The sequence below is a fragment of the Excalfactoria chinensis genome, chromosome 9 (genome assembly GCF_039878825.1).
Source record: "Excalfactoria chinensis isolate bCotChi1 chromosome 9, bCotChi1.hap2, whole genome shotgun sequence".
Lineage (NCBI taxonomy): Eukaryota > Metazoa > Chordata > Aves > Galliformes > Phasianidae > Excalfactoria > Excalfactoria chinensis.
In genome coordinates, this window is record NC_092833.1 from 10,053,805 (window position 1) to 10,079,777 (window position 25,973).

Here is a 25,973-nt window from a genome sequence, read left to right on the forward strand (position 1 = left end):
ACCCAGGAATAGCAATCCAAGGCATTTAGCTGATGTTGACCATAGTACAGCAAGGAGGTTTAGAAGAGATCAGTTGGGAATCTGAGCATTGAGATGTCAGCCAACAGCTCTTTTCAGCTGTATTTCGTAATCTGGAAAGAAGTGAAAAGCAGTGAAGCAAGATTCAAGACAACCTGTTTTACTCTGAATTGAAATAGAGACAACAGGCACACGTTTACATGATAACAGTCTAAGAAATGCTTGAACTTTTGCAGTTGCATATGTGATTATGCCCCATGCACACATCAAGAGACTAAAATAAGGCATACAATGCAGATGGCCTAGGAAGTAGATGACTTCATATTTGGACGCTATCCTATGTTATGCATAGGGAGGACCGAAATGCATTTGTTAGCTTGCAGGAGGAAGCTGACAGTCTTGCCACATGTCAGGATATGCTGTACAACGAAAACATTTCTAAATTTGGTGCAGAGATACAAGGAAGACTGTTAAAAGCATCAGAGCAAATCCTACGATTATTTTTTCTTACTTCTTATTCAGATCAACTCCTAACGATATCAGTAAATGTCTTCTCCCAAATAGCAGTTCAAATAAAATATGGATTTGTCCCATAACTGTTAAATCCTCCCTTCATCTAACAGAAAAAACACCCTCTTGAAAGGTGTGTTCAAAGCAAACTGCCTGCATTTCATGGACTGCTGTTGGCTTCTCTGAGAGTTTTATTTTAAATCCAAAAATTCTAACAGTTCTTGCTTGGAGAACAATCTGCAGGTTTAAGAGATAAATGCCATGCTATTAACCTATGCATTTTTTTTCTGTCTCCTCCTATCAGTGGCACTGTGCTCAGCTGTGAGAGCATCCAGACCCGATGAACTAAATTAGTTACTATTTGTAAATGCAATGTTGTAAAACACAACGTGAAGAAGATTTTGCAGGAGGTCAATTCCTTGAGTGTTGAATCATTAGTCAATAACAAGACGTGCTCTGATGCATCTTCCACATTCCTGTGATGTTTCCTGTATGACATCAATCATTCAGAACAGAAGAACCTATAGGCAGAAAAGCAATAAACATTACGTCTTCTCAAATCAGAACCGCAAGGCTTAGACAAAAGACAACATCAGGAGAAGAAAAAGCTAATAAATCTTTCTTAAAAGGGAGTAGTACTGATGTAGAGGATTCAAACTAAATTGTGTCACAATCCATGTTATAGAAGAAGCCTTCCTACCCCAAGGCTCCCTATCCAAACCTACTGGCATGACCTGAGTACTTCCACATAACTGAGAGCAGGAGGGGCTCTCCAACCTGCCCACACCCGGACACTTTGGCTTACTTGCAGGAACTTCTAACCCTTGGTGTTGCCAAGACGACTCACTCCAATCCGGTCAAGAGGAACTCCAAACCGTCTCTTAGGCAGCTCAACCACTTTCCTGAAAGGGGAAAATGGGAAAGCAGGAGGGAAAGAATTATGGAAAGACATCATAGGAACAACCAAAAGCATTACTACATCTTTGATTCCACCATCCATCCCACTCACAATTTTACCATTCAGACAGAACAGCTGCGCAGCAGCAGCTGAAGATGTGAGAGCTTAAAAATAAAATGCTTAACTTCTCTTAAAAATGAATGGACAAGGGTGGCACCTGCTTTACAGATCAGCACTGAAGCACTACCCCTGTCTTAATCTTGCACACCCCTTTCCTCAAAAACCTTTGTCTCAAACACTTTTGCACAGTTCATCACCCCACAGGCAGTACTCTTTCCAACACAGTGTAGGCACAAGCTGATGCAAGTGAGACCTGGGCTGCTGAAGTCATACTGAGCCTGAACTGATAAAAAGAGGCATAGAACCATTTGAGTTGGAGGAGACTTTTAAAGGACATCTGGTCCAACTCCCTGCACTGGACAGGGACACCCACAGCTCTCCATTGGGTGCTCAGAGCCCCATCCAGCCTGACCTGGAGTGTCTCCAGGGATCCACTACCAATCTGGGCAGCCTGTGCCAGTGCCTCACCACCGTTACTATAAAACAAACAAAAAACCTTTTTCCTTACATTCAATTTAATTTAATTCCCCTCTTAGCAGGAAACCATTTCCCCTTGCTCAGTCACAACAGATCCTGCTAAAGAGTCCGTCCCCTTCTTTCTTATAACCCCCCTTTAACTACACAGATTGGTTTACAAGAGATGCGTTCTGCATATGCATTGGTTGCAGTATTGCCATGGTCTGTAGTTAAACAGTAAAATTCTAAGAGCACATCAACAGGAAAGGCTGAACAGTCTTGAGAGAGGTTTTGCAGCTGCGCTTCCCCTCTGGTGGCCATTTGCAGCCATAGCAGGACAATCCACTTCCACAGTCTTGTCTGCTGTTCCCTTTCCACCTACCAAATGAGACTGTACCAATTTCAGCACTCACTAAGGGCAAAGTGATGTTTCCTATTTAAAGAGCCCTTTCTTAAGAATTATATATATATATATATATATATATATATATATATATATATAAAGATAAAGAATTCCAGAGTCTCTTTTCACATGCCAGCCAAGTGCCAAAAAGTAAACAAAACTGATTTTGTTCTCTCAAAGTGATACCCAGAAAAATAGTTCTACTTAAGGACTTCAAAACTTTATATTTTAACATTTTTAGTGGTATTCAAAAAATTCTACTAGCAGACTAGATGGACAAGTAGAAAAAAATGATAAGAAACACTTTTTGAAGGGAAGAAAAAAGCACAACAAAAAATATCTGTAATGTTGAGTGGGCCTTGGGAGTACTTCCATTTCCAGACTAAGCTTTAAGCATGTTATTAAGTACGTTACAGCACTGGGGATTCCATTCAGCCGAAGTCAGTTAGGAGAAGGAGGGATTAAGACAATTCAGCTCTTTCAGGCATGGTGAACATCACTGCCTGCTTTGCCTCCAGACATGCTGACTTTCACCACCTGTACCAAGTTGTTCCTCAGTGCTCAGTTAAAAACATACTCATCTCCTAACTTGTACTGTGGAGGTACAGGTGTACTGTTGTATTGATTAAAGCCTGGCTTGTCATAAGTTGACCAAGATGTTGAAGCTTTACTCCTTGGAAGCCCATTCTGCATCCTGACTGTCTATTTTTACAATATGTTCTTCATCTCAATATTCCAGATGTGCCCCACCAAACCTTCTCTCCATCCCAGCCTCAGGAACACCCCTATTCCTTTGCTTTTGAACTTCAGGTATTTAAATAATTTCAGGACCAAAATTTAGTTTTAAATCGCATTTTTTTAGTACATTTCTTTCTGTTGTTGTGAGCTAATATGCACGTCCTTGAATGTTCTTTGTTATCCAGATGATGCTTTAAGGATAAATGAACTACTGCATGTACTATTCATCACAGCTGAAAAACTATATATCACGCAGCCAGAATGATCTCTGAAGAGTTTCTGGTACCCTGATCACATGCACCTCACAACTGCAGCAAAATTGTTAGTAGCTAAAGCTACACCATTTGTATCCAGGACAATGTACCAGCAGCTTTCTCCCCTGGTAGGGCCCATCCTTTACCTCTGTTTGCCTTTAGCATCCACAGACGTCGCAGAAATTCTGTCTATTGGGGAGCCAAATCCTGGAAAACTTCTTTTCTTCTTTGTCTCAGTTACCTCATTCTCCAGAGATACCAGCTCGTCAAGAAGGAGCAGTTTGGCTGCCAGGCTGGAGGCTGACTTCTCCTCGCTGGCAGTAGGATGCACTGTCATGCCCAGAGCAGCAGAAGGCTCCAAAGGCTGCAGAAAAACCAGCAATGTTAATTTGTTGCTGAAGAAAAACGATTTCGGGCACATTCTAATGAAAGGAGTAATACAATGTAATATGCTTGTGGTCAGCAGTAGTGGTCCACACCATAGTTGTGGTAGTGGCACTTCCTACTGCTGATGAGTGGTATAATCAGGGATGGATTTGAACTTTGCATAAGGAGGAGCAAGGTGACTACAGTAGTCAATGCAACAATACTTTCACAAAGGTTCTCACACTGCCCTCTGGTTTTCCCTTCTTTCAGCTGCAAGTGCTATTAAATGGTAGTTTCTGTTCCTTTTCAGGGTTATAAAACTTTCATAAAGGTCTGCAAACAAAACTGTACCTTAAAAAAAATCACCACCAACAAAAACAACTTCACCCTTATGATTAGTGGGAATTAATATCTACAATAATGCTTCAGGAGAGTCTGCATGAGCCATGAGGCTTCATTTGGTCTGTCCTCTGAGTGCCGTGCAATTTACATCACTCTTATCACTGAGGAAGCTGTCCTGCTCCTGCTTTGCCCCTCACAGAATCAATACACACCATTCCCCATTCAGTACTGTCTGCATATCACATTGTCTTGCATACACAGTGGCCAGTAGCAACCTATGAAGAGTAGTGTTATGCGACGGTGAACAGAAACAATGACCTACCTCTGGAGCTGCTTCTGCAAGGAGCACTGAACTAGAATGCCACTGCAGCAGGGTGATCACAAGGGCCAGATGGACCACAACAAGCTGGAACTGCAGCATCTGCAAAGGAGAACAGTTAGCAGCTCCATAGCCACGTTCCCAGTGGAGAGAAAGCAGGTAGCAAACACCCACTAAAATTTATACAGATTGATGGTGAAAAGGCAAGAAGAGAACACCTTGCTCAAAAGTTCTTTAAGAAGTGAAAGGAAAATCTGTTCCCATAGTTGTCAATATACTTCACCTTACAGGGCCACTGCATAAAAGTCAGTAACCAGATAGCACTGAGTGTCCTTCATTTGTGGGTACAAAATCCGCCTGCAGAGCCTCAAAGTAAGGTGGAGAGGTTCTAGTTTTAGCAGGATCAGGAAGATGCAGGCATTCGGTTTAATGAGAACTATTAGTAATAGGTGAATCGTTGGACTGGATGATCTTGTAAGTCTTTTCCAACCTTGATGATTCTGTGATTTCTTCAGCTGTGGATTTATGCTAACGTTCCAGTCCTTAACTGGATATAGCTTTTAAAACTTGACATGTCTCCAGCGTGATCAGGTGCGAATCTTTCAGCTGATGTTAATAAGACCAGGCAAGGCCTCCAGAGCCAAAGGCACCTGCTAATTTGCTGATTAGTCTGTTACCAGGTTCAGCCCCAGAGAAGAGTTCAAGCCTGCTTCTACTGCTCTTTGCTGGCTCTTCTCTTGGCAAGAGCAAGAACAGAAAGGATGTATGAATGCATTTCTGTGATATACAGCATTTGTTCTATCATTTGCTTAGCAAATATCTCATAAACTCAGGCAGAGAACACACAGTAAGAAGTGTTTGGCTTCCTACTTTTTCCCCACACTACAAAAGTGCCTGTACAAAAGTACAAAAGAGTCCAGTTTTAACAAGATATAACATTTATGCTTTTTCTCAAAGTTCTGTTTCTTGCTTGTTTTTTTCCTTCTAGTAAGTTTTGTGTGCACTTCTGTTATCTGGTTACCCCATTACACATATCTTCTTTATACTGTTCATGAGGGATTGTTGTAGCGGGGCAGAAAGCAGCTGGTTAACCTGTATGGAGCAAATCTTTCCAGTGAGCCAACAAAACTCACTGGAATCAAAGGACAAAGCCAAAGCAGCAAACCAGGTGGTACCAGCATCCCTCAGTTTGATACGACAAGCCATTAAAGCCAGACAAGGGTTTGGCCTGGTGTTTTTAAAGCTCTGGCCCTCTACAATGTATATTTTTGTATGTGGGTGTGCACTGAAATTCTAAGTAGTAGTCTACTACCTTCACAGGTAACCACATCCTGATTATTTGGATACAGAGACATAAAAATAAATGGCAAGGTTAAAAACACATGTTTATCATGGTTTAAAGTCTGTGCTGGTATTCATTCATCCCAAGGACCAAAGAGCTAAAAATAGCAGCTAGTACACTAATCAAAATAAACATGAAGGCACCTGCAACACAAAAGACATTTGATTAACTGGTCAGAACTTGACGCCAGTGAAATTAGAAGCAAAGGAAATTGTAAGGACTTGAAAGTTGGCTTTAGCTCCCATGGAAATCAGTAGCTGAGAAGCAGTATCACTGGTTTAATAGGGAGCAAAACTAAGTCCAACAAAGTCCAGTTGTGCTGGATTGCCTTGTAGCGGTGTGACCATGGCAGGAAAAAGAAGCAATTCAGCTTCATTCTCTTCCATGACTTTTCCACCAGTTTTGCACAAATAGGTCATGGGATTGGGGTATTATTCTATGTCTTTAGTATTTCAGGGTTTGGCCTGGTGTTATCTGACATAAAATATGGTTTAACCTTCACTAAACGTAATTGCAAGTCTGAAATTCAGACATATTTATGTGTTCTAGTGATAACGATGCTTTAGCTTGAAATGTGTCAAAACTCAAATCCTTTATACAAATAAGAATCTTTGTTACAGGTCCAATTAAAATACAACTAAAGATAAAAGAGAGAACATTATTCTACCTTATCAAAGCAGGATAAACCTTCAAAACTTTTTTTTTTTTTTAAAGGAATCTGTGTAGAGTCTTTTTCCAAGAAAAGATCAGCAGAAAGTAAAATTCTTTACCAAACAGAAACTTGATGTCTCCAACCTCAAACCAAAGGACTTTAAAGATGTTTTCCTTTAAGAAAAAAAAAGATACCTCCCCCCTTCCAAAAAAAAAAAAAAAAAGAACCAAAACAACCCAAAAACAAAATGACATCCTGAAGATAAGTGGATTGAACAAAGCCCAGACAGCGTGTAATTTGTCACCAAGCTCCAAACCCATTGCCTGTCAAAAACAATAACAGCTGTCATTGCTCTTACCCATTTGAACTATCATATTTCACATTACTACAGAGATTACCCTGCAAGAATAAATCACAAGAGCTTTATTTTTCTTGCTGGCTTGTTAGCAAGAGAACCAAGGCAAGACATCATTGCCTTGCACAGTAATCTTTTACTTCAGCTGCCACCATATATTGATGACTGTGCTCTGCTTGCTGTCACAACACCAACATGGGACACATCCAAACTCACCTGCAAATGAGGACCTTGCTTTTGCAAGGAGTATGATGTGGCTTAAGCCCAGGAGATATGAGGCTTTGTGCTGTTTATACCCACAGAGCCAAACCTCAGCTGTCCCCTGGGTACAGAACTCCTGGCAGTAGATCCTATTAGGACTGCAATCCTTCTGCTGTATGAGCATTGGGATGGTGTTGGGAAACCTTCATCACCAATAGCTGTGACGGTCTCTGATGCCATGCAGGTTCCAAACAGTTGGGGGAAAATCATGGCTACATCTGCAAGCCAGTTACTCACGTATTTTTTGCTGCTCCAATGGCATGGCATAAAAAAAAATGAATCAAGTTTTAACACTGGCCTCATCAGACTCAGACCAGACACCTCATGGCAATCTACCTTATAAATGTGTCAAAATAATCACCATCATACTTAAGAACAACTTATTAATAGCCTTTGTGGAGCACTGAGAATAAGCCTTCTTCTGCTGAAACCAATTTTCCCTACTTTTAAAAGCTGTATGATGGATCTTCTGAGCATTTTCATTACCACAAAGCCAAAAATATGTGCATAGCAGCAGTCCTAGCACTTCCAGAAACTCCTAAGGGACAGGGTTTATCTCAAGCATAATTTTCTAGTCATGTAAATGTCAAAGAAAAGTGAGGAAAAAAAAAAAAATCAAAACATATCCCACCCTCACACAAAAAAAGCAGAGTCCAAAGATAGGTTAGAGTGGCGTTTTAGTTCTCATCCCACAGATGAGACACAGAGAGCACTTCTTACTTACTACTTCCTAAAAAGATACTGAAGCAAGACATTGAGGCATGGGACATGTGACTATGTGGCAAAATGAAATGTAGACAGTCAGTGTCAGGCTCATTATGTTATTAATAATGTGTTTCCTGGAGTAGGTTTAGGTTTTTAAGCAATTCTATACAATTTATTAGATATATAACACAGACGCTTGTCAACTTCTACAATGTAAATCTCCCTCTATTCTCAGTTTCCCAGCTATGTAGATAAATAGTTGCAGGCAGATTTCATATGATGAGAATACAGATAACTTAAAATTCCTGTACTTGTGCAAGAGGTTTAAGACTAGTCATTCTGAGAACATGTCTGGGTATATCTGTGTCCCAAATGAAACATCTGGGGGACAAGAATGCTCCACTTTCTGAAAATGAATTTCTATAAAGATTTCTCAAGAAGGCATTTGGGATCAGTCATCATTTTTCAAAGCCTCCATTTTAACAATTATTAACATCTTAATGATACCATTCACAGTGTTTGGCCCAAACTACCAGTGTTTTCATACCATCACAAGTTACCCCAGCCTTCATTCTACTGTAGTTTCTATCAAAAATGAATCTACTGACAGTTGTTCTCCTCGGAGAAGCAGATGGGGAACAGGTAGGAAAACAATAGTGGGAAAAGTCAGTCGTGGTCCCCAACTCCTTGTTTGCAAAGAAAACAATGAAACCCAATGGAACAACAGGGACAAATTTCCTTGGAAAGGGGAAGAAGGAGACAAGTTGGACATCTTGCAAAACTGACTACATTTCAATTTCTAGCAGCACATTTTAGCAATTAAAAACTCCCAGCCCACTTCAAGACCATAAAAGTAAGAGACCAGGAAGCAGGAGGCACAATAGGAGTGACCAAACACATATAGGAGCCCAAAGACTATCAGATAAAAAGAACACCATGAATTACAAGAAAGCATCCATTAATGAGGAGTCTATTTCCACCTTTCCTAAGTGAGATGGTTGAGTGAGTATTCTTGGTATGCACAATGGAAAACAAAACATTATTAGGCTATTCTTCATTGCCAACAAATTCTCAGCCCTAAATCATTTATATATTTACTGACTGAGCACACCAACTTTTCCCAGTATTTCTAGTAACTTCACATTTAGTTTTCTTCCATCATCTTTTGCATGAGAATTAAAAACTTTGTTGTTGGAGTGCCATTACCAGCATTGAAAATAAAACTAAGCACTATATCAATAAAAATTGAGAAATATATTGTTGTTGTTCTACATTCGGAAGAAGTATTTTCCAATGAATTGGAATGATAAGTGGAAGCTCTTTATACCTGGTATAAGGAGTATATTGTCAGAATATATTATTACCAATACAAAGACATAGTCATTTCAAGGCCAATAAAAATATCCTTCAAGATGTGCCTTTGAGATAATCTCTTAAGAGAAAAGAATGGCATTAGAATTTGCTAACAAGAGAATCAAAATGTGACACTGATTTACTGGATAAAAGCTTTTAAACATTCTGATCAAGGGTATTAACGTAAGAAGAAGAAAAGTCAATTACTTGATGAAGATCAATTGCAAAAGGAAATTAGAGATTAATCTGTTTCTTTGGGTTGACCAACAAGAAAAGGGAAGCTGCAATCAATTGCAGTTTTGGCAGGGTCCATCAAAAGAGTTCTTACAACTCTCATATGGTTCAAATTTTTAACTTTGCACTGTAGAAAGCCCAGAGAGGTACTCCTGTCATTCATTCAAAAAGTGAAAACCAAGCCCTAGTGTGCCAAAAGCAGCATGGTAGGTATTCATAAATACTAAAGAATACCTGTTTTGTAGCTTTCCCATCACTTACACTGTTGCTTTATTTGTTTGCCTACTGCTCCTCAGGATACTTGAAGTGATTTACAAGAAAAGTAGGCTGAGCTGCAGTTTGGATACAGGTGAGCAGAGACAGGTAAGCATAGTAAGCATGAATCTATTCTATAATCTGCCCCTGGCTTCCTAAGTGAGTCGATGGGCAGGGGCACAGAACGTCCTTACAGCTCCTCAGCTTTCAGCTCTGCACTCCCCACAAGGACAGTCATTCCAGACTGAAAAGCCAAGTTAGGAAAGCTAAAGGCAGCGTGTGCTTGAGCATCAAGAATAAGTGGGCTCTGAACTTCACAGTAGCCTCTGGACATCTAAGCCAAAGATTATTCACATGTATTTACTTGCATGACTCCAGTCTGGGAGGCAGAAAGAAGTGGTGAAATAGTTTTGAACCCAGAATGGAGAAATTACAATGGCTATCACTGAATCAGAGTCTGACTTCAGTTACAGCGGTACGAAGATGAAGTAATCAGATCACTGGATAATGATAACTACTCTGTTAGTGTAGGAATGTTTTCGCAGGACTGTTCTGTTACTGCAGAAATGTGACAGAATCTGGATTGTTTATCTTATATGGGACATAACAAAAACCTTTTGGCAGATTCATAAATTAAAGAAAAAATATTTCCCTAAATCAATTACATATATATTGTATTTTACAACATACTACACACTGCTAACTTATCTACTGTGTATGATATACACTAATGCAAAGGAATTATTCCGTCATAGCTTTTCAGTATATTTTAAGAAATAATATGTATTTGACAATAACATACACAAGCAAATCCATAACAATAAAACCAGACAGCAGATTGCTGCAGAAGCACTGCGAAAGCATGAAAGCAACTAGTCAGTGTTGTAAAACTCACTGACACATCTTGTTTAAATATTGGCTGATTAACTGAAAGAAATAAGTTTCCACAGGATATTATTAGTTCAGTTCCAGTACCAAAAATACCAGGTGATAGGCATCCCAATCTCAAACTGGAAAAAGAAGCTGTACTTTTCCCATCTGACATGGGCATGTGTGTACTTTGTGCATGCCTGTTAGCATGAAAAAAAAATAGGAGAAAAAATAAAAAGAAGAAAGCATAGAAAGGAAGAAAGTAGAGAAGTAAAAAGAGCACACAGACACAGAAAATATCCCAAACCCCTCTCTGTCCTCACTCATCTTACCTTGCATTGGATACAAGCAATTCCAACCTTAATGGTCCTGCTATGTTCTTCTCCCTAACTTATTCCTAATGTTCAGCTTTCTTTCAGAGTTTTTATAGTCTCTGCTGTAGGCTACAAACTCCAATCCCTGCCTTTGCTTTCTCTTACATCATTTCTAAAGATTTTCCACTGATCCTTGCCCTAAACCTTTCTCTGTCTTGCACTCTCACACACATACTTGCCTCACATTTGTTATGTTTATTGCTCTGATGAAGATTATTAGGTTATAATTAAAGGTCTTGGCTTTTGTTGTGTGTGTTGGGTTTTTTTTTTTCCTTCTTTCAGAAAATGAGACAGCCATGGAAGTGGGAATATTTTCCGCAGCATCACCATTCCTCTAACCCCTCCTTTCTGCAAACTGCAGTAGAGTAGCCTAATGACTTTAAATACATATATATTTTAACTGTGTTCCCTGGGCACAACAAAAATAACTTTATAGGGAGAGTATCTACTTCAGGAAGAAATTAATTAGTGTGTTTACCAGACCAACGAGATAAGTAGTAGAAAAGGAGTGTGCTTTTGCAATGCAACTTATAAGAACTTAAGTCTTTCAGACACCTTATTGCAGTTACTGAAATCACTGTTGTGGAAGTATCTATGGAAGTATCTTCCCCAGGCAGCAGCAGAGGACCTTTTATTTTCTTCTTTGCCTGTACACTAGGAATGAGCCTATCTCATTTCTTAAGTAATGTACATAGATATTATGGACTAATCTGGGGGACTACAATTCCAACCTGTGCAGATGCCTCAGCAGTTTGTTCATACTGGCTTTATTCTCTCAACAGGTAGGCACAGTACTTTTAAATTCATTTAACTCTGCCTTTCCAAAAGCACTTGCTACAACAGAGAAACAGGAAATTTCAAATGTTGCTTTGCATTACATGGAAAAAAGAAAAAACAGCCAGGGAGCTACACCTTTGATTTCATCAGCTGTCTTGATTGGAGTGATTAGGAAAAGATAATAGGTTAATCATATATATATGTATAAATATGTATTTAACACAGCTCATTTTTCCAGACAAAGATGGCAGCAGAATTTTGCAGAGCTGACATAAAGTGGCAAATCAGGATTGTTCACTGCAGAGAATGTTTCCACCACACTCTGACTGAGGCACTGGGGGTGTGGGGGTAAAAAAAAAAAAAAGAAAGGAAAAGGTAAGCACAGAAAGAGAGTCCAGTTTATATCACTAAGACAATAGAAATTACAACCCTAGAAGGAAAAGAGTTGCAAAGGAATTATTTTTACATTGTTTCTCTGAACATGCAGATCTTTGTGTATGGGTGAGTCAAGTGCTACAAAAAAATATGTGTGGCCATAGGAGCATCCACACCATGCTGGAGCATACATATTGGGACTGTTTTCCATTGTGGGGTATAACAGAACAATAACAACCACCACGGAAGTCTAAATGGGTCCCTGTGGTTATTAGAACTGCAGCAGAAGCATAGAACGAAACACTGAACTGATGAAACAGCCCAAAGTGCTGTCAGTGGGAAAGAACTGGACCTGTCTCAGTTTTATACAGCTACCTCCATTGAGATGCTTGTTGAAGCCTAAGAACATGGCAGTACTTGATTGATCTGCATAAAACACACAGGCAGGATCTCAGGAAAAAGATAACCATGGTGTAATAATGAGTTATTATTAGATTGATGGGGTAATTTTTGTACATGTGACTGTGAGGTTTTGCCCAGCAGCAACTGCAGTCCTGTCCTCTCAGTTTCTTTCCTCTTGCTCTCATATCAGGCAGACAAAAGGTGCCACTTGCTAGCATTTACTTTTGGGGGAGTTTTTTAGAGGTTCCATCTCAGGCTCTTTATGTTAGGTCTCTGCAGGGCTCCATTCTGTTTCATATAGGTAGGGCTGATAAGAGATACAGGTTGTGCCAATGTGAATAAGCTGAGAACAGACAACTGAATGCCTGCAACTTTGGCATTTCAGTATTACACAGCGAATCACAGAATGGCTTGGGTGGGAAGGGATCCCAAGGATCATCAAGTTCCAATCCCCTTGCCAAAGGCACAGCTACCAAACTCCAAATATGGTTCTAGACCAGATTGCCCAGGGGAAGCCTGGAGGAAGGCTGAGGCTCAGTGCCTCACAAGACAGGAGGATGCCAGGCTCAGGAAAGAGCAGGAGGAGAAATGCAGCCATGCTGCCAGCTGCTTTGACTCCAAGGGGATGTCCAAGATCAGGTATTAAGATTTCCTTTCACGCTCTCTGCTGATCGATGATCTGGTAACAAAGCTCTACTTACTTTTTTACCACTTGAAAACTACCATGAGGTGGTGACTTTTCCTTTTAGATAAGTGATACACACTTTCTCTAATTCAACATGAATTGATCACTCCTCTCTTCCTACAAAAGAACAACGTCTAAAAGATATCTGAAATGGACGCTGATACACATAACTACCATCAGCTGTGACCAGGAGGTGAAAGAGACTCAGACGTGAGTAATCAGCCATCTTCATGGGTTGCCAATGGCCTCAGAATAGGACACAGGTTACCAGCACACACCATTTGTTTTTTTTTTTTCCCAGGGGAAATAGAAAAAGAAAAAAAAGGTGTAGAGCGTTAACAGTTATCCAGTCACAAGTGACTTAGATTTAGCAACAACTCACAGATATCTTTTTGACACCTTCTGGAGAAAGCTGATAAAGAAGCTTCCCAGATAATGAAAAATATGTATGGTGGTTACTTGGCGGGCAGAGCGCCCAAAGGAACAGATGTCCTCAACTCTGCTGAGGTTTAATTATACTTCCAACACACTTAGCTAAGTTACGGCAACCAGGAGTTTGGTAGGAATTTTATGATCTTAAATTCAAGTGATTAAACGAAATGGGATTTTCTCTATGAAGAAAATAAAAATCAATTGGAGGAGGGAAGGCAAATCAACTAAATAGGCTCAAAATTTTCCTTGTTTCTTCAGTAGACAGGGTCTTATTTAACTCAGGAAATGGCATTAGTAAGGGTTCACTTATATAAGTGTTATGCAGTCTTGCCCTTACTTTCATCAGCCTTGCCAACGGAAACTATATTTAGGTTTGTCAATCCTTGTCTTTAAAGCTTTAGGGATGAGATGCAAATATGGTGACATACAAGTTCTGGTTTTGCTGTATTGCACCTTAAATTTTACCTTCTCCCACTAGAGCATGTGCCAAGTAATGTCAGACCACACTGCTCTAAGCTGCAGAAGTTCTCTTAGTGTCTCATAGGCACCTTACCCTCCAGCCTCTTCAAGTCATGTAACCCTCTCATTGGTCACAGGTTACTCACATAAGGTCACATACCTGTCATTTATAGATCAACACAAACAGTGCTGGATCTAGAAGGTCCTATAGCCAAAGCAACAGATTTGTCCTCACTAACTTTGTACTGAATTTCCATGAAGCAAAAGCATGGGACTCGCTACGTGGATTGTCAAGACTATTTCAGGGAAGGATGCAGTTGTTATTAGAAGCGCAGTCTTGTGTTAGAAATGTAGTTGTGGCTTTAGTCTGGGAAATAAGGACAACACTAAAATTAGAAAAAATGGATTTTTTTTTTATCCAGTTTTGTCAGGTTTGCCTCCAAAAATCAAAGAAATAATTAAATATTCCTTTTCTTTTCAAATGAAAACTACAAGTGTTTTTCCTCAGAACTGATCTTTACAAGCTAGGTGCTCAGCCAGTACTGATTCACGTGTCTCCATTTAATCAACTGAGATATTCCTATTTTTGATGTCTTCAGTCTATTTTTATTTGTTGAAACAATCAGCCAAATTCTGACCAGTCTTAGAGTTGAATAACATTCTATGGGATTAACCAAACACCCAGCATTTCGAGTTTGAGGAAAATATCCAAGATTACTTTTGTTGCTCGTAGCTTGACGAGAGAAGGAGAAACATTTTAAAGCAACAGTTAATATGTAAAAGGAATTTTCAAAAAGCAAGATGATTCCTACTTACTTTCATGTCGATATACAGAGCCTGAGAGTAGATGACTCATTGCAAAGTAGAACTATGGGAAAGAGACTCTATATTAACAATGTACACGCATGCTTTCCAATTAAAGGTAGTTTTTCCTTCCAAAGTAAAACATATCTTAAAACAGCTATTCTGAAATCTGTTAGCTACCCAAGTAGCTTTTGTTGTGTCACTTCCTTTTCAGATGAATCCTTGCAGCTAATGGGTTTTGAGAAATAAAACCCACAAAGTGAAGGTGGCATATAAAAATGAAGCCAGTCACATATTCAGGAATGCTAGACTTCCTACAAGCAGTCCCTATACATACTTTTAAGATGTCATTTGTGCTAGAATTAAGTTCTTGTGACAGGCTCTGGGTCATGACAACTAAGGATCCATAAAAAGTACTGGCAAAATAAAGCAAAAATCCTAAACAAGGACAGTTAATTGAAATGCATGCTTCTTTTGTAACAGTCATGCTACGATGCAGAAGGATGCATTTGGAAATGAAAAATACATTTTATCTTTCATGCACATGCCACTGGCTCTTGGCCCAAGACGGTTAGAAAGAGTGATGGGACCTTTTGTGCTATGGGCAAAGTGGTCCACAGGACAACAAAGCCACGCAAAGAGGCCTCAAACTACTACACAAATGATAAACTTTCTGAGCTATCACTGGCCATGGCACTAACTCAAACTGGCAAGACAGAAATGAAAGTCAGTAGAGTTTCCAACCCCTGTAACCATGCTGCACATAGTCAATGCTAAATATAAAGATGACACACAGAGCGGCCCATCTTTCTGTACTAAGGAAGAGGAAAAAGGAGTGGTTCTGATGATGTGCATGCTGACATCACTTGTCGCTGAAATAAACCCTTTGACCCATGAACCCCTGTGGCATGGTGCACTAAAAGAGTGCATCCAGGCTCCAGAGCACGCACTTCAGCTCAGAGCTAATTACAAACCTGGCAATGCACAGCAGCAGGTTAAATTCAAAGACATGCTCACAAGAAGAAAAAATACACCTGTCTTGAAATTCTGTTCTGACTTTACGCTTCTTTTGTTTTTTTTTTGTTTTTTTTGTTTTTTTACACAACTGTTAACAATTTTCTTTCCAGTGCTGAGAAATAAGACAGAGGAAAAAGGATACAGAAGAATTAGACAAAGTAGCCTAGTAGCAAAATGGTCTTAGGGGTAAAGGAGAAGGTGAGTGATGTTCTTCAAACATAACGAGCAGTCTGGAAGCTGGGCAAGGCCACAAGAGGACTGCTTGTAACAGGATGCTGCAGGAAACGTAAACAATCACTTCTTACCTGGCATGCAGGTAGAAGAAGATGCAGCCATGCCAAAGCTGGGACTGGGCACCTGCTTCTCCCAAGAAGCAAGCAGTGCCAAATGATGTTAAAAAGGTACCGTGCTCTCATTGCTAGTATGTCTTGAATAGTGGGACCATTCTGTGCTGGAGGCCAACCAGAGCAAGCTATTAACACGATCCTAGGAGTTCAGAGCAATTGAGGACTGATTTGATTTCCCTTCCCTGTTTTACTCTGGTTTAAATATCCTTATGGTTTGGTTCCTGCAAGGAACCTCACGAGCAAATGCTGTTGTAGAAATGAAAGCTTCTGGTATTACTGATAATTAAAGATCTCGCAACAGTTTGTAAATCCATCCTAATGTTCTGGCCAAACTCTGCTATACTTCTTGGCCACATTTCCTCTATCATTTCAACTGGACAGAGACATTTTTTTTTTGTTAACCTTACTGCAGCTTTCTGCGGTGAAGCTGTAATTTGCCTGTAATCATTTTCAATTACAGCACAAACATTAATCAGTCAATCATCGCCCTCTAGAGGTAGCTACAGTTCTGGTCACCGCTATCTGGGTTTGCTGTGAGCCATGTACCAACCACTTCTGTACGGTGGGAAGATCCCTGCTGATTAGGGTAGATCCACGTACCATTACAGGAACAAATTACTGAGTGCTGATCATCAGCTTCTCTATTATTCCTGCCTTCTCTTTTCTGGGAGGTCACCCAACTTGTAGCATATCGTGTTAATGTATTTGCCATGGCAGTGAAACACATAGACAGCTACATGCCACAGATGTCACAAAAAGCAGTGAGAATAAATCCCAGACCAGATTCTCATTATAGCTTATTTTTCTCAGGCAACTTGTATAAACCAAACCAGCGGCACAACTGAACTGATACTGCACAAGCAGCAAGTCTTTATACATAAACACGACTATGCACTCTCCTTTCTCTCCCTTGTCCGAAATTGCCAAAAAGTTTGAAAGGGAAAAACACAAAGAGCAATAAGTAACAAGTAACCCACTATCACAACCGAGTGATGAATATACTGTTTCTGGGGGTATTAAGATGCTGTTTGAGTAGCTGAATATTTTATTCAAGGAGAAACTGCTCTGTGCAGAAACATAGCACAAGATCCTGGAGGCACAAATAGCTCATGTCCAGGTTTTCCCAGACACATCCTCTTTATTTTTTCCAGCTGGAAATTCTGTCTAGGTGGAATTTAGCAATTTTTTACATATATTCTTTTTTTTTCTGGCAGGCTGGCCGGAAGCTCTGGCTTGCCTCCCCATGTAGGGATTCTCCAGGTATCCACACATGCACAGACCATCTGCGCACGTGAAGTCCCATACCTGAACATATATTTCTGTTGGCAACATTTAACCAAAAAAGAGCAGATGTCCAGGAACACAGTAACCAATTCACTGTAATCATTGCTCTGGCATTCAGGAGAGTTTATTCTATTAAGTTTATTCAGGAGAGGATTCACTGTTTAAACAACATCACAGTAAAAAAAGAAAAACAACAAAAGAAACCACTTAAATTAAGTGGATTTCCCTATATTCATCCAGTTTGTACCTGTTGTTTTTTGTATGTTTGCTGAGTAACACTGAAAAGAGTTTGACACTGTCTTCTATACTCCCCCAACAAATTAATATGCATAGATCAGATCAGCCCTGCTATACAGTCTTGGCTCTCTTACCCTCTCTTCATCTACCAGATAGTCCAAGCCTGTAATTATCTCTGTGGTCCTTCCAGTATGCTCATATCCCCCTCATATGGGGGAACACACCACTCTAGACCTGTGCATACACCAGCATTCTGGGTTCCTTTGCTGCAAGTCTACTGCTGGCTCACAGTCAAATTATTCACCACAACCCTCAGATCCTTTTTACAAGCTGTTTTCCAGAAGGTCAGCTCTCAGACCACGTTGGTGCACAGGACAGTTCTCACCTTCACTCCTGCCTTGACTAGATGCCCTTAGATTAAGCTGAAACTTACTGTCCACAGGTGTGAGGCAGTACTGATGACACTTGGTCTTTTTTTTCCCCCCTGAACTGTTACTGTCTGAAGCAGCTACCACTTTTATTTGTTCTTTGTAGGTAACTATCTTATCCTCTGTAAACATGTGGCCTTTCATCTTGACATCATTCATTCCTACGAGGGACTTTATAACAATCACTGTCCTGCTGCCTAAGTGCTTTGCATTCTGTCATGTATGCTTAACATGATGTTATGATGTGGAATACTGATAGCAAAATTACAAAATTGCAAAACCATGACACATTCTTTGTTTTCTTTACTATTATGTCCTTTCTTTAGGAGCTTACACATGCACACACATTATTCTGCTGGGTACACTTAATGTCTACAGATTGAGATAGAATACTGAGCAGTGTATAGTATCCTATAGCCAGGGACTGTAAAGACCTCTTCAAAACAGAATGACAAAGAAAATGCCCTTGGATCTTATCACCCTTTTTCCCTCTGCTGCTGCTATACTGTAGCCTAGCCAAGAAGAAGAACTTATTTTATTCTCGTACAGAGTACAGGACAGCAAACATTATCCAGTCCCTTCTGCGTGGAACTGAACAATTTGTGCCTGATTCAAGCAGAGGGACTGCCAACTTCAGAAAACTCAGGGTCCTAAAACTGTCTGCTTATTCTTGCTGTGTGCTTCTCCATCCTTCCCTGCACCGTGTCAGCCACACAGTCAGATCCTTCCCCCTCTGCAGGCCTACATTTGTCTTCCATGAGAATTTTCATGAGTATCTCAGCTCTGAAGCAAACTAAATCCCTTTGTGGGGTTTTCTCTCCCATGTAAAGTTCTGGTGTCCAAGTGCTTTGGAAATAAACAGCGATTCATATATTTTCACTACACCTTCAGAGGCAAAGAAGTACAATTATCCCCTGACAAATTTCAAAGCCTAGCTCTAAAAGCACAGGTTTGTCACAGACTCTCAAAATAATTCTTCCCCTAGGCACACACAGCCAGAAGCAGGCTTGTATCCTGCACAGCATTAAGCCACTATTACTACAGGTATTGCTGCTGGCATACTAACGGAACTATATAAATCATTACTGATTCTCACGAGCAGTGTAATCTTAAGTGCTTCGGTTACTCACACCAAGCTGTTCTATGCCCCAAAACCACACAGTACTCTCTTTGAAAAGCAGCATTTCCCTGGAGCACTGAGCTCAGTGCCTCTCTCTACCTGTCCTCCTCATGTCCATCCCACAGAGACCCTCCACCTCTCACATGTAATCCTTAGCAGAAGGGACAAAACCACCTTCGCGCCACTTGGTCATTCACTCCATCCCAGGTGTGAATGAACTGGCTTGCACATGGGAGGGGATTGGCCCTGTAGCTCTCTAAGTGCAAGCACACTGAAGCTGTGCTTACTTTACAATTAGACTTGGAACCCAGGAGCAAGAACATAACATAGTTTCTTATGCAACCATATATTTATTTTGGTTACGTGCGGCTTCAAGATGAATCTCAAATGGTGCTGGACCGTGCTGCTGCCCTCAAAAGAAGTTTGTCAGCAGAGTAACAATAATGTTCTGCTTCTGAAAATGATGTGCTGGGCTTTATGGTCAGCTTTTAGGTTTGAATGCTTTTTTTTCCACTTTGATATTTGAGCCCTCCGCTCAAAGCAAATCCTTTGAGCATGTATATGGCTCTCCAAGCAATGGTCACGGGAGGACATAGACAAGCGCTGAAAAAGCCGCTGACAGCATCTGAAAGTGATTTGCAACCTCTTAGCCACATGAGCTCAGTCACATTAACATGCTGATTTAAATACTGTGGATGGCTTTCCTAGCGTTCTTTTAGAAATCTCTTATTGGAATTATTAGGCATCCAAAATATATTTAAAACCAACCAACCAGAGGAATAAAACAGAGCAGATAATACTGACTAAGCACTCTGAGCCCTATCTTGCAGTCCCAAATCAAGCACACTGCCACCAAACACGCAACTCCAGTGACTAGATTCTACTGACTGCATCGAATCACATGCATCAGTGTCAAAGTAATTCGAACTCTGAGTCACAAGCAGATCTTTCATGGGCCTGAAGCATCTGTACTGCCTCTGGCACAGCCTTGCCGCCCAGTTGTCACTGGGGAAAAAAAAACGGTATTGTGAGCTTTTCGGGGCCTTGCATACTGTAAATAACACAAAGAGAATTCTAAACACAAAGAACAGGTGGGCTGCTAAGGTTGTTACTGAAAAGGAACCGACTGCACACTCTCAGCTATACTCATCCAACAGGGAAAAACCCATGCCCTGGGTGGTGGGATGCCATGGCTCCATGGGGATGCCTAGCTGCTGAGCTGCATAGCACTGCTTGCACATAGACATTGCTGAATGCATAGTGATGCTACTGATGTAAGCCCCGCTCCTCCAAAATGCTGTCAGGAGCAGGGAGCGACCACTTCATTCAGAGATAAATTTGGTTGTCAGCAAATCAAGCAGAGAGTCAATAAGTGGAAAATACAGTCAGCTGCCAGCCAGTCCCTGTCTTCCATCCCATAGACAGGACTAGTCTCTATGCAGTTAGGATATCAGCAGAGTAACCGCTCTGGAGTCAAAAGCCCTGATAACAGAGTGCTGACATTGTGCTGCAGTCAGTGGAGCTATCTGTTCACACAAGTATGACCAAAATCAAACCTGGCTTTTTTGAGTGAACAGTGTGAAAAAACAGACCCTCCTGAGGCACTTATCACACAAAACCACCAAGTGAAGCATCTCATCCCTGTCCTTCCTTCATCCCTTTTTCTACCTCATGCTGTAAGTTCTGCAAATCAGTGGCTGTCTTCTTATTCAGTTGTTTTTTTCCCCCCCTCTCCTCCATCTCCAGCAGGTCCCTTGTTCTACTGCTGTACAAATAATGCAATGTAACCTGCATTACTCTGGGGCACAGCCAGGGTTAATGAACAGTGTGCAATTTGCACAGGCTCTGGGTCCTCAGGTAGCTGCGCAGACCAACCAGATACTTCTTGGGTTGTTTTGGGGGGGCTCTGTTAAATCCTCAGAGTCAGAAACAGAGTTCAGGCTCAGCATACATAGTTAGAAAGCAGAGAAACCTCAGCCTGGAGCTGACAGTGACTGATGACTGGAGGTGCGGTGAGTGTTCACCGCTCCTCATGTTACCAAAATGTCAGGGTTTTAAAGTGATGTTATTAAAGCACCACAGGAGTGCAAAGATCTGTGTAAACTGAGAGCATAATCACCATGCAAGTAGAGCACGAACTGTTGGACTGTGTTGAAATTATGTTATTTGGTATCCCTCTAATTTGTCACATGACTCGATACACTGGAAAAAAAACACATATAGTGCTTTTATATTCTGATTCTATGACAATTCACTTTCCTAGAGCAGACAATGATTTGTAAAGTGACTTTTCTTATACCCAAATAATCCAAATATGTGCAAACTGGTTTCCACAAATTAAAAGTGCTTTGTATATAACTTTGGCTCAGGGACTAGCTCTGCTATGGGGTTTTCACTACAACTACCACAACAACTAGCTGGGGAAAGACAGTCACTTCTAAATTACTCTCTTTTACATCAATACCTCTTCTAGAACCAAACATCAGTATTATCTCCAAGGCTTGCTCTGAAACAGGACTGGTTCCTAGGAACCACAACTATATATCATCCTATCACAGGCATACGTGGTCATAGCATGGAAAAGTCTATCCTCTGCTTACCCAGTCTCAAGCCCTGGGCTCAGTCTAAGTGTTCAGGGAACAACCCTTTTTCTCCACTCTGCTAACATCTGCCAGCTGCAATACATTACACTTTATGTCAGACAGCCTTGCACGGACAGAACTCACCAGGCCAATCTCCCAGAAACCAATGTGGTCTTTTTCACTACATTAACAATTGTTCATAACAAGATAAGGTGAGGATTTCTCATTTCCCAGGAACCCATCAGTAGGGTATAAACCAGTGATAACTGCTGTCCTCTGTAGTCTGGGGCTAGATTTGAATCCACACTGCAGAACTTCAAATTAATATACTTGACTCACAAACGTAAGCCAGGAGCACTTGATGTTCAAAACCACAGATGTTTAAACTCAGAGAGGTTGAAGAGCATCCCTGTGTAAAGCTCTATAATCCAGGTTAATCCAGAGATCTCCTGTCCTCTTCTGTTTGAGCTCTATCCTATTTAGAAGAGAACACAAAACCTGAACAGCAAAGCCTGTCCTCTCCATCAGTATCATATGGTCCCTTTGCCTCTGGGTGAAGAAGGATCAGATGTGACATTTTCAAATCTTTTTCTTCCAGTAGTAAGGACCCAAATGTGGTGAATCTCTGGGGATCTGAGATGTATCTCGTTCTTGGTCATTTCCCTGGGCTCTTCATATGTCAGGAGATCAAATGTACAATTCTAACGTTTACAAAGAAATTGCAAAAATGACTCAATGCCTTCCTTCATTTTAAAATACTTGTCATAAGAAGAGGAATCCAACAACTTACTGTGGGCAGCAGGAAGAGGGGAGGGGAAAAGGTAAACAAATTAAGAGAGGCACAATACCAAACTGTATTCTAAGCACATACAATGGAAAATGCAGGCTGGTGCCAGCAGCCTGATAATCCAAATTCTCTTTCTGTGCACCGACCTCTTCTGAGAAAAGGAAAGAATTTAAAGGAGCATAAATGATAACTGTACACATTCTGGAAGCAAAGCTAAAAGTGCTGCCAGGAAAAATCACCCCTCTACATTCAGACCATTAACACATTCCCTTCCCCTCCGGTAGAAAAGCACACACCTCCAAGGGGAAGGGCAGAGGGAACACTTCTTGCTCAGCAATGTACAGCCACAGAAGGATGGACATTAACTCTCTGAGTGGCTGACATGGGTCACAGCACTGGCAGGATAGAGGCATGTTCCAGGAAAAAGCCACCATAACATACTGAGTACTGGCACCCACATGGTTGCAGCAGCTTTCTGGAGCACACAAAAAGCATTCTGCCAATGGGAGTCCCCAGGGGACAAGATGCAGGCCACTTGCTCCTTCCCTTCCCACAGCAGATGGCAAGAACTGCTTTAGGTATTCACCTCCAAAGAGCTGGGAATGAAGGGAATGGTCCTAACTGCTTTTCTGGAAACCACGAGCTGTGATTCATCCCTTTTGCATTCTACAGATGCCTGTAGTAGCAACAACTAATTCACCAAAACACTGCCAGCAAGATCCACAGATAACACAGATCTCTGTAAGGTTGTGTTCTTTTCCCCTTTTTTTCCACACAGCCATACCCTTATACTCATACTCTGTATTATCCTTCTTTCTTCTTGCCATGGTATACTTCCCCTTAGCCCCAGCAAAATGGAATTCGTATTCATTTTGCACACCCATTTTATGACACATTTCCTGAGTGGCTTACATCCTGATTAGGACTGATTTGCACAGATAATAATTAGGACTTCAAAATCTGTCCCCAGAATTACCAATGGAGGATGTGGTCCTCAACTTTGTATTTGGCCCATTTTCCACAGTCCTTACAGGGATGAGGCAGTGTCAGTGTTACGAGTAACAAACTAAACACTCTTTAGTGCTGATGAAAATCCAGATCTCACTAAAATCAATGGAGATATTCCAGATGAGGGAGGCATACAGCTCAATGAGAATAATGGAACAGAAAACACCCACAGATTCAGGAGATGTTGTCCAGATGGTTAACCTTGCCTGGTGTCTGTCAAGAACACATCCGTTAACACCCAGACAAAAACCTTGTGCACTGTGGCTTTAGCCCATGACACTTATCTCCCCATCACTGACTCAGAACTGCTGACTTTGTTGGCTCATGCTCACTTTCACTAGATGAAAGCTTTACCACTGATATGAGCTTGAAAATACAACTGGGTGAATGGTCAGCAGGGGGTACGCTGGGCACCACTGCCAGCCCTGCTGGCAGTCAGACTGACTTCAGAAGAGGATGTGGGTCAGGAAATAATAGCCAGTCTCACTGTGCTGAGGTAGGGTAAAGGATACATAAGAAAACATCAGCACAGGGGGGTGGATAAACTAGAAAAATAAGTAATTATCTCAAAGTGTTATAATGCTGTTACAGCTTCTCTGTCCTCAGTAGCATTTAATTTGGTACAACCTAAATGAAGTCGTGGTCCAGGAGAACTGGAGCGCTCTGAGACCAGCTGAGATCAAAGGAAACACCTCTGTACTCCAATAGCTTAAGCAAGTTTCCAGTGGGGCAAATGAGCACAAATATCCTGACATCAAGTGGAAATAAATTACTGCACAGAGCAGTGCAGATTTTCACAATGACTTTGAATCACCTCAACTTTCCAGCAGCTGAGAATTTGGCCAATAACCCAGACTGGAGCTGAACCACATGCCAGGGTGGGATCCTGCCTTACAGAGAGTCCTCTGTAAATTCCAAAGCTGGTGCAAGACCCAGCTGCACCACGTGTGGCAGGTGAGCTGCTGGTAGGATGGAGGCTGAATTCAAGCCAGTATCCACAAACAGAAAATAGAGCCACAGAAGGAAGCACACATAGGGTTTGTCTATCAGGTTTGTCTACCGGGATGCTGATCTAGTACAACAACAGAATGCAGTCACCACTTGTGGGGCTGCTGAAACCAAGCCCTCCTGCTGCTTCTGGGAGCTTACTAGGTACGTATAAACTTGGAATATTGCAATATTGCAGCAGTTTAACAAAGTGCTAGAACCCCCTCTGAAATGTTTATGAGGTGAAAATAAACAATCTCCCATTCGCCTCTGCAAAACCAACTGACATTTTCCAATTTATGAGGCTTCCCATCTCGCAGCATCTATTTATTTTGCATGAAGATTTTAATTTAAAAACTGCTTTTCTGAGTTGCGTTGGGATGGGAAGGCTGCTGGGATTCTGGGCTGACATCCCAGGAACCGCAGTAGATTGCCTGGTATTCACAGTCAAGTTTTCTAATAAGGCAGTGCACATTTCCAAAATGTCACTGCACAAATGGCCATTGGTGAAGTTATTTTAAGGCACTGGTTCAGGAAGGCACTTAGACTTGTTGTGCCTGTTCCTGAATCTACAGACGTGCATTCCTTGGACTTTCTTAAGACCCTGCTGTGAAGAGAGACTTTAATGGCAAAGACAGATCCAGGATTACTTACTGGAAGAGATTTTTATCACTTGATGTTCTCCTCTTTATACTTGAGTCAATTAGAAAAATAAAATAAAATAAAAAAATAATAAAAAAAACCACTGAAGCCCAAGGAGGTAGTTCTGGTTAAAAGCAGGCTGAAGCCTGAATTCAGCCATATAAAGCAGCTTCTGTCTTACACCAATAGTATTTTCCACTGCTAACCCACACTAGGGTAGAGAGCTAGAAAGAAACAGCCAGGTAGACTACTATCTGTGAAAGCTCCTTCCTCTGCCTGTAAAACATCGGGTACTCAGAGATGGCTCTGAGGCAGACCAATTCCAAGCACACACAGCCAGCTTGGTGAGAGTCATGAACATAGTTTATCCTATGGAAATGACTTTCAGAGGTGCACACATTGGAAAATGAAGACCTACGTCAATCCTATACTCAAAAACTAAGTGTACACGGTCACAACCGGCATTGAAACTCCTTCAAGATCACTCTCACACCTTTGCACATTTCTTTTGGAATGATTTATATTCTCCTTATTTATCCCATATAAGCTGAACTTCCTGGCCCCACTTACCCCCTGCTTCTACTGCAAGTCAGTGAAATTTGTTGTTCTTCTGCTCTCCCCCCAAAAAACGTAACAGAAAGAATCTGGATAGTAGACAGTTTCACACTGCAAAAATGACAGAGTGAAAGAGGAAACAGTAGCTTCAGAGACTGGATAAAGGGAGATATTGGGACTATTTTAATTCCTTTCCTAACAGACTCTTCCCTACTTTCAT

At 41.0% G+C, this 25,973-nt stretch overlaps 1 protein-coding gene across 3 annotated transcripts in view; it reads right to left on the reverse strand.

Annotated features, from left to right (window-relative positions):
* Positions 1 to 164: 164 nt before the first annotated feature.
* Positions 165 to 25,973, reverse strand: part of OSTN (osteocrin) — a 48,673-nt gene continuing 22,864 nt past the window's right edge. Inside the window, exons 1-5 of one of the 3 annotated variants that reach the window (XM_072344601.1) lie at positions 10,784 to 10,905; positions 4,428 to 4,526; positions 3,544 to 3,761; positions 1,351 to 1,430; positions 165 to 1,049 (exon numbers count right to left, since the gene is read on the reverse strand). In XM_072344601.1, the coding sequence (XP_072200702.1) occupies positions 1,027 to 1,049; positions 1,351 to 1,430; positions 3,544 to 3,761; positions 4,428 to 4,526 (420 nt within the window). In that variant the 5' untranslated portion in view covers positions 10,784 to 10,905 and the 3' untranslated portion in view covers positions 165 to 1,026. Of the gene's footprint in view, positions 1,050 to 1,333; positions 1,431 to 3,543; positions 3,762 to 4,427; positions 4,527 to 10,783; positions 10,906 to 25,973 lie in introns of those variants that run through there. The other 2 variants (XM_072344602.1, XM_072344600.1) reach the window with 2 other exon arrangements.